This window comes from Arachis ipaensis, chromosome B04 (genome assembly GCF_000816755.2).
Source record: "Arachis ipaensis cultivar K30076 chromosome B04, Araip1.1, whole genome shotgun sequence".
NCBI classification, from domain to species: domain Eukaryota; kingdom Viridiplantae; phylum Streptophyta; class Magnoliopsida; order Fabales; family Fabaceae; genus Arachis; species Arachis ipaensis.
This window is the reverse complement of record NC_029788.2, coordinates 114877312-114892807: the sequence shown is the minus strand read 5'-3', so window position 1 is coordinate 114892807 and position 15496 is coordinate 114877312. Positions and strand designations below refer to the sequence as shown.

The 15496-nt window shown below is 36.3% G+C and overlaps 1 protein-coding gene across 1 annotated transcript; it reads right to left on the bottom strand.

Annotated features, from left to right (window-relative positions):
• Window positions 4327-5536, bottom strand: LOC107637015 (probable mediator of RNA polymerase II transcription subunit 37c). Its single transcript, XM_016340471.1, has 2 exons — window positions 5476-5536; window positions 4327-4958 (listed from the first exon to the last, which is right to left on the bottom strand). The coding sequence occupies exons 1-2, from the start codon at window positions 5534-5536 to the stop codon at window positions 4327-4329; spliced, it is 693 nt and encodes a 230-aa protein (XP_016195957.1).

The window sequence follows — 15496 nt, the reverse complement described above, 5'->3', positions numbered from 1 at the left end:
GCTGCTTTTTTATATTTTTTTCATATTATTTATGATGAGTTTGAAAAACTCTAATTTAATTTAATGATGAACAAACATTATTAATTTAATTAAATTACAAAATTATTAATTTAATTTTTAATTCATATGTATTGATTGATAATTTTGTTGTGCAGGTTATATGTATTTTGGTAAACAGGCCCAATTGTGTTAAGAAAATATTTTTAGCCTTATGCATTTTTGATATATTAAGTGGCTGAATTATGATTATGTTAATTGAGCCAGAATAAATACAAACAAGCCCAAAATAAAATTTTGATGCAAAACCAAAAGGCTTGGTCCGAAAGTAAAATGGAATTGGGACACTATGGTTAAGTTACTCTCTTAAAGTAATGAAACCCAATTCATTGATTCATTACTGCATGCTTCCAACGGATCTCATTTTTATCATGTGGTGGAATTCAAATTTTATCAAGTGAAGTTAATGCAGACATTGGAAATAGGAAAGAGAAAAAGGGATATATTAGATAGCACTTAGTGTTACATGCTACCTAAAGCAAAAAGGAAAAGTAAATTAATTCATTTTTAATTGTTCAAATCCATTGAATGCTTTCCTTTTACTCTCTCTTCTCTCTTCTAGCTTCGGTCATCTCACAGCAACTATGGAAGAAACTTCAAGCTATCAAAAGAAGGTGAAAGAAGCTAGTAACAAGATCATTGTAATGATGGCAAGAAAAAGAAAACAAAAAGTATGTTGTGGTTGAGATCTTCACCAAAGTGGAAAAGATGTGGTGAAGTAGGCTCAAGCCTTCCATACCCAAAACTGGAAGAAGATGATCTCGGTTAGAGGAAGAAGATCCTTTAGGGATGGCTTGTCTCAGCTTTTGATCAACTACCACAGGAGGTAGCTACTGTAGCTACGTGGAGAAGATGCAGAAGTTAGAGCAGAAGAAGCTGTCATCATCAAGAACTCATCAAGGGCTAGGGATCCTTCTTGGAGTGCAAGTCAAGATGGATGGCTCGGATTGGTGAAGCTTGGTGTAAAGGAAAGACACAGAGGTAATTGCATGTTGGGTTTTACATTCATTTTCCTCTCCTCTCTCTCTCTGGTCGAACCGGTTTGTATGAAGAAGAAGAAGTTGGTTCGGTTCAAGAACTTCAATCTTGGAGGCTTCCTCTTCTATAAATAAGGGAGAACTGTCAGGGTTTGAAGTAAGAAAAAAAGTGAAAGCACAGTATTCTCATAGCTACCTAAGCTAATAGAAGTTCTTCTCCTTCAATATTCTTCATTTTGTAATTTTTCTGTTTAGTTTTGTCTGTCTTGAGTCTTATGGAAAAAAGGCAAACAGTGAGGTTTGTAAGAAAAAGTCATAGAGCGAAAAAAGGCAGAGAGTGCAAAATTAAAAGAAAAAACCATAGATGTCCTTAGAGGTCCTTTGTACATCTGTGTTGTGTTTCATGATTTTGTGGGAATCCCCTTACAAGTTGGGTTAGCACTTAGCAGTTGAAAACTTGGCTGTGACCAAGTCAAGTTCAGGATTGGGATTTAGATTCTGGACTTGTCCCATATAGAAAGGGTAGTTTCCTAGGGAGAATTGGTGTATGTAATCATGAAGATTATAGTGAAATTCCATCATTGTTGTGATGGAGACTGGATGTAGGTTGCATTGCACTTGGCAGCTGAATCAGGATATTTCGTGGTGTGATTCTCTCTCTTTCTTCTACTCCATTTCTGTTTCTGCTGCGTAGGAGATAAAACTAAAAAATATCTCGTACCGAGTTACGAGATAAAAAGAAAAAGTCTCGTGACTGGATACGAGACAAAAATCAAAAAGTTTCCAGAAGTTATTTCAAAGACCAGCAAGTTTTAATAAGCAAAAAAGGGACTAAGATTCAACCCCTTCTCTTAGCCACTCAAAACCATCCATTCATAATAATCTGGTCCGCACATCATTATCACTAGATAAAATAAGGGGAGTAGAGGACTAAAGCTGGGTTTGGTAAAGCTTTTGCTTTTTAAAAGTAGCTTATGAAAGCTGTCTTTTAAAAGATAGCTTTTTAAAAGTTGCAGCACTTGCGTTTGGTAAAATCAAATTAAAAATGACTTTTAATAAGTACAAGCACCATAATTGTATTTGATAAAATAACTTTTAAAAAAATTGAAAAAATTATAATAAACAATTTTATAACAAAAAAATAATTTCTTTTTTCAAATTCTTTAAAATTTTATATAATATTTTAAAATAAAATAATATTAAAATAAAAAATTCATAATAAACATAAATATAATAAATAAATTCTTTTATTTTTTAACTTTAAAATTTTATATAAGTATCATAAAAATTTATTTTATCCTAAACATCATTACTAAAAATACTAAATTAACATATTTAGTATTTATTTTATTATATAAGCATCATAATAATTAACATATTTACTTGATTTATTCTCTGTACTAATATAAATAGATTTATCATTAGTCAATAATAAAATTTGTATGTAATCCAATGTTAATACTGGGTACGTTCATTACCCACCTATATATATTGGCTCACCTTTATAGATCACAAAAAATAGGACACTTATCTCAAATAAACTACTCTTATAATTATATATCTATATTTACATATGTATATACATGTTGTTATTATAATTTAATGTTCATGCAAAGAAAATTTTAAAATTTTATGATTGGTTTTCATAAATCAGATCAACCTCTTCCCGTTTCAAAGAACAGAGAAAAACAAACATAATAGATCTACTGAAAAATACAAAATTAACGCAAAAAAAATAACATAAATAGATAGAAGTTATACCTAATATGTGATAGAGATGTATTTGTATTGAAATTTGTGAAGATTAAGTTGAAAAATAAAAAATATATGAAGATTGTGTTAGAATTTGTGAAAGTTAGGATGAGAAGTTAGAAATATACGAGAATTTTAATGACAATATAATAGCGGAAAATACGTGCGGGAAAATGAAAAAAATTTGGTAAGCATAAGCCAGCTTTGAAAAGCTCCCTCCTAGGTGCTTTCAAAAGCACCCTTAACTTTTAAAAGCCGTAAGCACAAGCACTTGGGCTTTTTAATTTACCAAACGCAAAATGACGTGTTTGTGCTTTTAAAAAGCACAAGCACCTCTTAAAAAAGCTTTACCAAACCCAGCCTAATTTGTACAACGATATGGAAACAAAGTAAAACGATCTACGACTAATTAATCAAATTCAATTACATATTCAAAATGAAATATGCAGCTAATAAAACCCATGATTTTACACACGACGTAGTTTGCTTCGACTTTGGATGGATTTCATGTTATTCAAATCTTTCACGATCACTATTTTAGGCTATGCACTATTGTCTAAGAAATTATGGTATGTATATTATATTATTCTTCATTACCACAAGTAAACGTGTCATTCAACTATTGGCTATTGCCTGTTTCCATTGGAACCTTCAATTCAAATTAAAGCATGCATTTCATGGAAATTATGACAACCAAGACGATGATTCTGCTTCATTGCTTTAGAAATTTTCGGCTATTTTGCTTTGATGTAACACCTATAACGTGGAATAGAACTAGTTCATTTCGAAATTAATGTACGTATGATAAGATGATTAATAAGTTAAATAACACCTTTATTATACGATTAGTAGGTTAGATGTAACTAGCTATATCAAAGTAATTTGTATTTACAGTGTAATATAAAATTTTCTCTGCTTTTTTACATTTAAGTTGAAACTACTATTACTAACTTGATAATACTAAATTATGCAGCAATAATCATTATCTAAAAATATTTCATGTTATTTAGGTTGATCTTATTTCTTATATTATGTAGACACTTTCTCAAACTCAAAAGTTTGATCCTCCTGGCAATCTTTGTAGGTATAATACATAGTATTTCCAGAAATCAAAACATACACATCATATCTCCTTTGGTTATTACTTATTAACGTACACAATTTTTTTATATTAATAATTTTTATTATTTGTACTAGGACAAAATCAAACGGATTAATCAAATAAAATACATACAAATCTATGAACTACAAAATAAGAATGATAAAAGTAAGTTTTGGTCAAATGCACAATAGGATAGCACTATTCATATTCATTAGTCAATATCATGTCCTGAATCTTGATCCTTAAGCTATTAACTAAATGACAAAATAGAGCCTTCAAAACAGAAGCATAACAAAATTTAAAAGAGCAAGCTGAAATTGATGCATGCAAAGCAGAAATTTCCCTAAACATTCTTACTAATAATAATAATCCAAATCATCAGTTTCTTCATCGCTGTATCCATGGGCCTTGTTGATCATATTGGTTGTTAAATGTTCTTTAACTTTTTAAGATAGTTCTCAAGCTCAGAAGCCTCACTTTGACATCAACTAGTACCATGTTTGGCACAATGCTATAACTTTCACTAAGCAAAGCAGCTTGAATTGCAGCACCATAAGCAACAGCTTCATCCGGGTTGATACTCTTGCAAAGATCCTTCCCTTCAAACAAGTTCTGCAATAAATTCTGAACTTTTGGGATTCTAGAAGATCCACCAACAAGGACCACGTCATGTATCTCTCTTTTCTCCATCTTAGCATCATCAAGACACTTCTGAGCAATCTCCATGCACTTCTCAAACAAGTCCCTGTTGAGTTCTTCAAACCTTGCACAAGTTATAGAGAAACGAAAGTCAATGCCTTGAAACAAAGCATCTATCTCATTAGCATGTGAAAATATCCTTTTCGCTTTCTCACATTCGTTTCTCAACCTCCTCATTGCTCTGGGATCCCGAGTAATGTCCATTCTGATCTTTCTTTTGAACTCTTGTACCAAGTGACTCACCATTCTGTTATTGAAATCTTTCCCTCTGAGATGAGTGTCTCCAGAAATGGCCTTAACTTCAATGTTATCATCTTCAATTGTGACTAGAGACACATCAAAGGTACCACCACCAAGATCAAATATGAAAACTGTTAGATGAGCTAATGAGTCATGTATAATAGTTAGCAAGTTAATTAGTTAGGAGTCGCGTATATAGGTAGATTTTGTTAGTGAGAGATTAGGGAATAAATTTGTTAGAGTGCTGACTAGATAGTTAGTTATGCAGCTCATTAAGTTACTGTTATTTATTAGCTAGGAAAGGTAAATTGAACTTGATTTTTTTGTGCAATCAGAAAATGAATTTAAGAGTGACAGAGTTGTAACAAAACACACTCTTTTCTGTTTTCAAACTTTGTGGAGTTATTCCCTTCATCTCCCTTGAACTCAACATTTCAACACGGTGCGGTGAGCTTGGAAGGGAAATGATGATAAAAGGTTGAGGAACTTCGAAAAAAGTCTGCAGCACATTTCTTCATTCTTTGTCTTCTTCTTCTTACAAAATCAATTTTCTTTCATTCATATCATCTCATTCTTCTCCTCTTCCTTTAAACTCAATTGATAGAGACTGATGAGATTTGCGTTGTCATGCATCAATCCGGCATTGACAAACATTTCCGATCAGCGAGATTGAGGAACGAAGTTCTGAATCTGTATCAACAAGATTCATTGATTTGATTCTAAAATTAGGGTTTGTGAACAAGAAGCGATGGAACGTGAAGGTATTCAATCGGTTCCTTCAGTAGACATTCATGCACTTGCTGTGTTGGTGAATTAGATCAACATGATGAACCAATCATGCACGAACAAAGGTCAATCAAATCCAGTATTGGATCCGGTGAGTCCTTATTTCTTGCATCCTGGAGAAAATCCAGGATCAACCATAGTTACTGTTATTTTGGTAGGGAGTAATTTTCAACAATGAAAAAGAAACATGTGGAGAGCATTAAAGTCCAAGAACAAGCTGAAATTTGTAGATAGATCGACTCAAAGACCACCAGAGGATGACCCGTTGTTTGAAGCATGGGACCGTTGCAACACATACATTGCTTCTTGGATCAATCACTCTCTAAGTCTTGAAATTGCTCAAAGCATCATGTGGATTAATTCAGCCGAAGAATTATGGAAGGAATTGAAGTATAGGTACAATCATGGTGACGTGTATAGAATAACAGAATTTGAAGAAGAATTATTTGCAACCAAGCAAGGAGATGCATTAGTAACTACCTACTATACTAAGCTGAAATCGATTTGGGAGGAATTGAAAAATTTATGTCCAATTCCAAACAGTTCAAGATGTTTGAGAAGTGCAATTGTGAGGTGAACATAATGAGAAGTTACAAGGAAGAATCTAGAACAGTTAGGTTTTTGAGAGGTCTTAACGATCAATTTTCAACTGTGAGATCTCAGATTATGCTAATGGAACCGTTACCTACGGTGGATGTAGCATTTGCATCCTTGTTGCAACAAGAACGACAGCTGAACCTGAATGAAGCAATGGAAGAAAAGGCATTGTTAATCAATTCAAGAAACGAAAATAGTAGCACAAACACAAGAAGAAGAGGCAGAGGCAGGGGGAAGAGACTATGGCAGCAATGCAAAGATTGGAAGAGACTTTAAACAATGTTCTTATTGTGGCAAGAATGGTCACTTGGCAGACACATGCTACAAAAAGCATGGCTTCCCCCCTCATTTCAAGAACAATGGAACCATGATCAACAACATGGTTGCTGAAGATGATAATGAAGTAAGCAATCAATCTCAGAAGGAAGAACTTGGCAAATCTGAGCCATATTTCACCTTAGAACAAAAGGAGGTTTGCTTGCTCTTCTGGCCCAACAAGATGCACACCCAAATAAGGTGTGGTTCTGTTGGCCTTGATCATTCACAATAATCTCTGCACGACCATTTTGTTCTTCCCATACTGCAAGACACGAGTATGTAGTTCCAAGATTGATTCCTATCGTATGACCCTTATGTTGTGTTGCCATTCTTTAATTCTCTTTGCGAAAAGCAGTGTATAAATGAAATATGAATATGTAAATAGATAGATATACTAATAAAATTTTATTTATGTTCCTTGAAACCATAAAATGAATTATTAACGTATTATACTAGTATCAAGGGTGAAGCTTAATTGTTCGTTCCCCAGTAGTTAACCAAACACTATATGGCTATTAGTCATGCGAATCATCACTAATACTACTATGACCTTGAATAAAGAAAAAAAAAATCTCGACTACATAGATAGTCTTCCTAGGCCTTTCTCTGCCTTTCACCCCTTTGTCCATCTTCCATCTTATCCACCTCCTGACTGGGTGCTCTGTCGTTCTTCTTTTCATATATCCAAACCACCTGAGATGCAATCCTACCATCTTTTTCCACAATAGGTGCCACTCTAACTTTCTCATATCTTTGTTCCTTATTGTAATTATTCTATAATTAGTACAGATTTGTTTATATTAGGACAGATTTGGTGCAGATTTGTTTTGACTAGCTTTTATTATCTGTTATTTTCTTTCCTTAATTAGGTTGTAAATAATCTTTATATTCTGTATGTAATCACTCTCTAAGTGAAACAATTTAAGAATAATATTCAAAAATCTTCTTTTCAAGTTGGTATCAGAGCTCCTGATTCTGAGGGCTCTGCTTCCGCATTTTTCCAGCATTTTTTCAGGCAGCCTTCATTGCTGCAACTATACCTATTTCGGTGCCTTGCCGCTGCCGCACGCCGCCACCGGAATTTTTTTCCGGCGAGTTTCTGAACGAGATTACCATCATCAGAAGCGGGATTTGTCGATCTACAAAGTCCAGGAAATTTCGTTGCCATCGGCCACTCCGCACGCGATCTCTTTAATTGCGATGCTGCTTGGCCAGACATGATCGTCGGTTTTCTTTTTTCTTCTTCTGTCTTTCTTGTGCTGCCGATTCTTACCAATGAGAGATGATAAGACTACGCCTCTCATCATCCCCAATGATCTACCGGTGTTACAAGGGTCATATCCTTTTGATGGGCGCAACTACCTCCAATGGTCTCAACTGGTTCGCACTACTCTCAAGGGGCGAAAGAAATTAAATCATCTAGAAAGGAACCCTCCAGCCACGACAGACCCCAAATATGAAGCCTGGGATGATGAGGATGCTCTTATCATGACCTGGTTATGGCATTCTATGACACCAGAAATCAGCCGTAATATATGTTCTTCCCCACTACTAAGGAGATTTGGAATAATCTAAGTCAGGCATACTCAATGAAGAAGGATACAGTAGCATGTTATGAAATAGAAAACAAGATCTTCAATACCAAGCAAGGGAGCCTCTCCGTAACAGACTACTATGGGACACTGAATCGTTTGTGGATCAAGTTAGATCAGTATCAAAATTTGACTATGCAATGCACACCTGATTCTACTACATTGACACAATTTATTAAAAGGATACGTATATTTAAATTTCTGTCTGGCTTGCACTCTGAATTTAATCCAATTCGGGTTTAAATTTTGGGTAAAGAAAAAATTCCTTCTCTCTCAAAAGTTTTTCATATTGTACGAGAGAAAGAAACTCGGAGGTCAGTCATGTTGGAAGGAGAAAATTATGTTGATGGTTCAGCTCTAGCCACCGGCAAAGGTCCTTTAAAAGGTCCATCCATTTCGTATGGAAAGCCTCCCTCAAAGGCTCACTGTGATGATCGCTGGTGCAGTTATTGTGGGAAAATGGGTCATACTAAGGACACATGTTTTAGACTTCATGGAAAGGAGAAGGTCCTCGAACGTATTGGAGGATTCAAAGGTGCCATACAAAGATGTGCTAACCACACATTGTCTGACTCTGAAAGTGTGGAAGACCCAACTATCTCACAAGCTGCAAAGGAGGTCCCAGCCCTTAGCAAAGAAGAATTAGACCGTTTACGTGGTCTTATGGACTCACTTAGTAAGACATCTAGCTCTTGTGCTTTAACCATGACTGGTAAGAGTTCTAACTTCTTATCCTTTAATGCTCCTAGCACTGAGAGTACCTGGATTTTAGACTCTGGTGCTACAGATCATATGACACCTCATTTCCTTTCTTTTTCATCTTACACTAATTCATCTGGTCACAAACAAATCACTATTACTAACGGTTCCCATATTCCTATTATATGGTAACATCCACCTTCAACCTCTTATCCATTTAAAAAATGTGCTTCATGTTTCAAAATTATCTACTAACCTCTTGTCTATTCATAAGGTTACCAAAGACTTAAATTGTGCTGCAACTTTTTTTTATACTCATTGTGTATTTTAGGATCTTGCCACGAGGAGGACGATTGGAATTGCTAAAGAGCAGGACGGGTTATACTACTTACCTCATGAAAAGAGTACCACACAAAAGGCACTTAATTTAAATCATCAGACAAACATACTGTCCTGGGCAAACTTTCAGATATGGCTTCAGCATAAACGTCTTGTTCATCCTCCATTTAGTACCCTAAAGTCTTTATTTCCTTTTTAATTTACAAAAGTGTCTGTCGAGTCTTTTCAATGTGATGTTTGTCAATTAGCTAAACATCATTGGGCTACTTTTTCTCCCAGTAATAATAAAAGTTCTAAACCTTTTGATCTTATTCATTCTGATGTGTGGGAACCTTCAGCTATTAGTAATATTTCTGGCACAAAGTGGTTTGTTTCTTTTATTGATGATTGTACTCGAGTTACCTGGATCTTTCTCATGAAAGATAAATCTGAAGTTTTCCACTTGTTTGAAAATTTTTACCAAATTGTACGAACACAATTTAGAAGCCTGATTAAGCGATTACGTTCTGATAATGGCAGAGAATATGTGAACCAAAATTTTTCCAAGTTCCTTAAGGATAATGGAGTTATTCATGAATTGACCTGTGTAGACACCCCTCAACAGAATGGGATGGCAGAAAGGAAAAATCGTCATCTTCCTAAGGTTACTCGAGCATTACTCTTCCAAACATCTGTTCTTAAGTCTTACTGGGGGGAAGCTGTCCTAACGGCCGGCCACTTATTTGATTAATAGATTGCCATCTCGGGTCCTAGACGGTGTTAGTCCTGTTCAATTTCTGACCAAAATTTACCCCTCTATCCTTATTATGAGTAGTCTTCAAAGTCGTATCTTTGGCTGTCCTGTTTTTGTTCATATTCATAGTTCTCATCGGGGTAAGTTGGATCCTCGGGTAATCAAATGTGTCTTTATAGGTTATGCTTTAAACAAAAAGGGATACAAATGCTATCATCCTCAAAGTCGTAGATTCTATATCTCCAAGGATGTCACATTTCATGAGTCTGAGTCCTTCTTTCCTAGTTCTCAGCTTTAGGGGGAGAGTATTCCAGAAGCTGAGTTTCTTGAGTCGTCACCTTTTCCCTTGTTGCAGAATTTCACTTCTCCAGAGGATAACAAAGACCCTGAATAAACATCACTACTAGAAAAGAATAATGAGGAGAATAATGAGGACAGGTTTTTTGGAAAACAATATCAGCGAAGGCAGCAAGAACCCGTCCAGGTCAAACAGCAACTTCATTCGTCTGAACCGGAGGTAAGACCTCATACTCTTGAGACTCTTGACACCTTAAATACCACTTGTGCAACTAACCTAGATGATTTACCTAATATTGCCATGAGAAAAGAAAAAAAATCCTGTGCTAAATATCCTATTTCCAAATTTGTGTCCACTAAAAATATTTCTGTACAGCACCAGAATTTCCTTCCAGCTATTGATTTTGTCAGAATCCCTACATCAATACAAGAAGCCTTAAAAGATGAGAACTGGGTTCGAGCTATGAATGAAGAAATGGGTGCATTAGAAAGGAACGAGACTTGGGAGATTGTAGAGAGACCAACTGACAAGAAAGCAGTGGGTTGTAGGTGGATATATGATGAGCGGATATTTTATACGCTTTTGGGGGTTAATTTCATATAGTTTTTAGTATGTTTTAGTTAGTTTTTAGTTTATTTTCATTAGTTTCTAGGCAAAATTCATATTTCTGGACTTTACTATGAGTTTGTGTGTTTTTCTGTAATTTCAACTCTAGAAACAGGTTACAACCTGGCGTTGAACGCCCAAAACAGCCCAGGCACGTGAGAAGCTTTAGTCTCAGTCCCAGCACACACCAAGTGGGCCCCAGAAGTGGATTTCTGCACTATCCATCATAGTTTACTCATTTTCTGTAAACCTAGGTTACTAGTTTAGTATTTAAACAACTTTTAGAGACTTATTTTGATCTCATGACATTTTAGATCTGAACTTTGTACTCTTTGACGGCATGAGTCTCTAAACTCCATTGTTGGGGGTGAGGAGCTCTGCTGTGTCTCGATGAATTAATGCAAGTATTTCTATTTTCTATTCAAACATGCGTGTTCCTATCTAAGATATTCATTCGCACTTCAACATGAATGTGATGAATGTGACAATCATCATCATTCCCCCAAGAACGCGTGCCTAACAACCACTTCCATTCCACCGTAGAATGAATGAATATCTCTTGGATCTCTTAATCAGAATCTTCATGGTATAAGCTAGATTGATGGCGGCATTCATGAGAGTCCGAAAAGTCTAAACCTTGTCTGTGGTATTCCGAGTAGGACTCTGGGATTGAATGGCTGTGACGTGCTTCAAACTCGCGAGTGCTGGGCGTAGTGACAGACGCAAAAGGATAGTAAATCCTATTCCGGTATGATTGAGAACCTGCAGATGATTAGCCATGCGGTGATAGCGCACCTGGACCCTTTTCACTAGAAGGATGGATGGTAGCCATTGACAACGGTGATCCACCAACACACAGCTTGCCATAAGAGGAACGTGCATGCGTGAACAAGAAGGCAGAGGAAAGCAGAGATTCAGAAGACAAAGCATCTCCAAAACTCCAACACATTCTCCATTACTGCATAACAAGTATTTATTTCATGCTCTGTTATTCCTTGCAATCAAATTTGATAAGTGAATTGTTTTATTGTTTTTCTGAGTAAGAGTTACAAGATAACCATAGCTTGCTTCAAGCCAACAATCTCCATGGGATCGACCCTTACTCACGTAAGGTATTACTTGGACGACCCAGTGCACTTGCTGGTTAGTTGTGCGAAGTTGTAAGAGAGTAATGTGAATATTGACATTACAATTTCGTGCACCAAGTTTTTGGCGCCGTTGCCGGGGATTGTTTGAGTTTGAACAACTGACGATGAATCTTGTTGCTTAGATTAGGAAAATTTTGTCTTTTGGGTCAGAGTCTTTTATATTCTTTCCAAAATTTTTTAAAAAAAATAATTTTTCTTAGTTATTAAAAATATTTTTTCAAAACAAGTATTACATTTACTGCCCATTTGGCTAGAGCGTTGGTCTGTGTTCTTGGTAATTGGGTACCTTCTTTTTAAAATTCTTTTTCAAAAATAATTTTTACATCAAATCTTGTGCCAAACTTTAAGTTTGGTGTTTTCTTGTTGATTTTTCTTTGGTTTTCGAAAATCTTATTTTGGTTTTCTAAAAATTTGAAGTTTGGTGTTCTTTCTTCATGTTCTTGTGTTCTTGTGAGTCTTCAAAGTGTTCTTGAGTTTTCCTTGTGTCTTGATCTTAAAATTTTCAAGTTTGGTGTTCCTTGGTGTTTTTCCTCCAAAATTTTCGAAAACAAGGAGCATTAGATCTAAAAATTTTAAATCTTGTGCTATCTTATTATTTTTCTCTTTCCTCTTTAAATTCAAAAATATCTTTTCTCTCTATTTTAAAACAAATTTTCGAAATTTATTTTTAAAATTCAGATTTTTTATTTCAAAATTTAAAATATTTTTCAAATCATATCTTTTTCAAAACTCCCTAACCATTTTTTTCTCTCTCTCCATTTTTCGAAAATTTTCACCCATTTTTATTTATTTTATTTTAATTTATTTTAATTTCGAAATAAATAATAATTAAATAAATAAAAATATTTCTTCTCTATTTTACATCATTTCCCTTTCTCCATCATGGATCTATGTGGAAATGAACAGTCCAGAAGGACTCTGGGGTCATATGCTAACCCCTCTACTGCTTCATATGGGAGTAGTATCAGTATACCCTCCATTGGAGTCAGTAGCTTTGAGTTGAATCCTCAGCTTATTATCATGGTGCAGCAAAGTTGCCAGTATTCCGGTCTTCCACAGGAAGAACCTACAAAGTTTCTGGCACAGTTTTTACAAATTGCTGACACAGTACATGATAAGGAAGTAGATCATGATGTCTACAGATTATTACTGTTCCCATTTGTTGTAAAAGACCAAGCTAAGAGGTGGTTAAATAACCAACCTAAGGCTAGCATAAAGACATGGAAACAGCTGACAGAAAAATTCCTGAATCAATACTTTCCTCCAAAAAGGATGACACAGCTAAGGCTGGACATCCAAGGCTTTAAACAAGGAGATAATGAATCTCTTTATGATGCTTGGGAGAGATACAGAGAGATGCTAAGAAAATGCCCCTCTGAAATGTTTTCAGAGTGGGTTCAGCTAGACATCTTCTATTATGGGCTTACAGAAAGGGCTCAGCTTTCTCTAGATTACTCAGCTGGTGGATCTATCCACATGAGAAAGACAATTGAAGAAGCTCAAGAGCTCATTGATACAGTTGCCAGAAATCAACATCTGTACCTAAGCAGTGACCCTTCCATGAAAGAAGAGGTTAAAACAATAACTGCTGAACTCAATCCTGCAGAACAAGCTGCTGAATTCAATTAGCAATTGGATTTTCTAACAAAACAGTTAGCCAAATTCAAGGAGAGACTACAAGAGACAAGGACGGCTAATATAAATATGGAAGAACAATTAAGCAAACAAAGCAGCAGTTGTCAAAACAAATAACAGAAGAATGCCAAGCAGTTCAACTAAGAAGTGGGAAAACATTAAATACCCCACCTCAAGGCAGCAGGAAGCCAAGAAATGAGCAAACTACCTAAATTCCATCTGAGGACAGTAAGAGCCTAGGGAAAAATAATTCTGGCGTTAAAACGCCAGAAATTGGGTGGAAGGCTGGCGCTAAACGCCCAGACCATGCTCAGGACTGGCGTTCAATGCCAGAAACAAGCAAGGAACTGGCGTTGAATGCCCAAAAGAAGCACAGTTCTGGCGTTCAGACGCCAGGAACAGATGAGGAGTTGGCGTCTAACGTCACTCCAGCTTCTAACTCTGGCACTCAAATGCCAGTGAGGGATCAGACACACCCAAGTGCTGATGACAACCCATCTAAAAAGGCTTCTTCAACCATTTCTGTAGGAAATAAACCTGCAGCAACCAAGGCTGAGGAATATAAAGCCAAGATACCTTATCCTCAAAAAATCCGCCAAGAGGAGCAGGATAAGCAATTTGCTCGCTTTGCAGATTATCTCAGGACTCTTGAAATTAAGATTCCATTTGCAGAGGCACTTGAGCAAATACCTTCTTATGCCAAGTTCATGAAAGAGATCTTAAGTCATAAGAAGGATTGGAGAGAAACTAAAAGAGTTCTCCTCACTGAAGAATGCAATGCAGTCATTCTGAAAAGCTTTCCTGAAAAGCTTAAAGATCCCGGAAGCTTTCTGATACCATGCACATTAGAGGAAAATTACACCAGGACAGCTTTATGCGATCTTGGGACAAGCATCAACCTAATACCTGCATCCACCATCAGAACGCTTGGTTTAACTGAAGAAGTTAAACCAACCCGGATATGTCTCCAACTCGCTGATGGCTCCATTAAATACCCATCAGGCGTAACTAAGGACATGATTGTCAGGGTTGGGCCATTCGCCTTTCCCACTGACTTTGTAGTGCTGGAGATGGAGGAGCACAAGAGTGCTACTCTCATTCTAGGAAGACCTTTCCTAGCAACTGGACGAACCCTCATTGATGTCCAAAAGGGGGAAGTCACCCTGAGAGTCAATGAGGATGAGTTTAAGTTGAATGCTGTCAATGCCATGCAGCATCCAGACACACCAAAAGACTGCATGAAAGTTGATCTTATTGACTCTTTGGTAGAAGAGATCAACATGGCTGAGAGTCTCGAATCAAAGCTGGAAAACATCTTTAAAGATGTTCCACCTGATCTAGAGGACTCAGAGGAATTGAAAGAGTCTCTGAAATTCCCTCAGGAAGAGGAAAAACCTCCTAAACCCGAGCTCAAACCACTACCACCATCCCTAAAATATGCATTTCTGGGAGAAGGTGATACTTTTCCAGTGATCATAAGCTCTGCTTTAAATCCACAGGAAGAGGAAGCACTAATTCAAGTGCTAAGGACACACAAGACAGCTCTTGGGTGGTCCATAAGTGACCTTAAGGGCATAAGCCTAGCTAGATGCATGCACAAGATCTTATTGGAGGACAATGCTAAGTCAGTGGTTCAACCACAGAAGCGGCTAAATCCAGCCATGAAGGAAGTGGTGCAGAAAGAGGTCACTAAATTACTGGAGGCTGGGATTATTTATCCTATTTCTGATAGCCCCTGGGTAAATCCTGTTCAAGTTGTCCCTAAAAAGGGAGGCATGACAGTAGTTCATAATGAAAAAAATGAACTGGTTCCTACAAGAACAGTTACAGGGTGGCACATGTGTATTGATTACAGAAGGCTCAATACAGCCACCAGAAAGAATCATTTTCCTTTACCATTCATAGACCAGATGCTAGA

What these genes read in the sequence shown, in the direction of transcription:
- LOC107637015 (XM_016340471.1), bottom strand. Translation starts at nt 5,536, where the DNA reads ATGAATCTTGTTGATACAGATTCAGAACTTCGTTCCTCAATCTCGCTG. An exon ending in CTCGCTGATCGGAAATGTTT is followed by an intron (nt 4,959 to 5,475) that starts GTCAATGCCGGA and finishes CTCATCTAACAG; the next exon opens with TTTTCATATTTGATCTTGGT.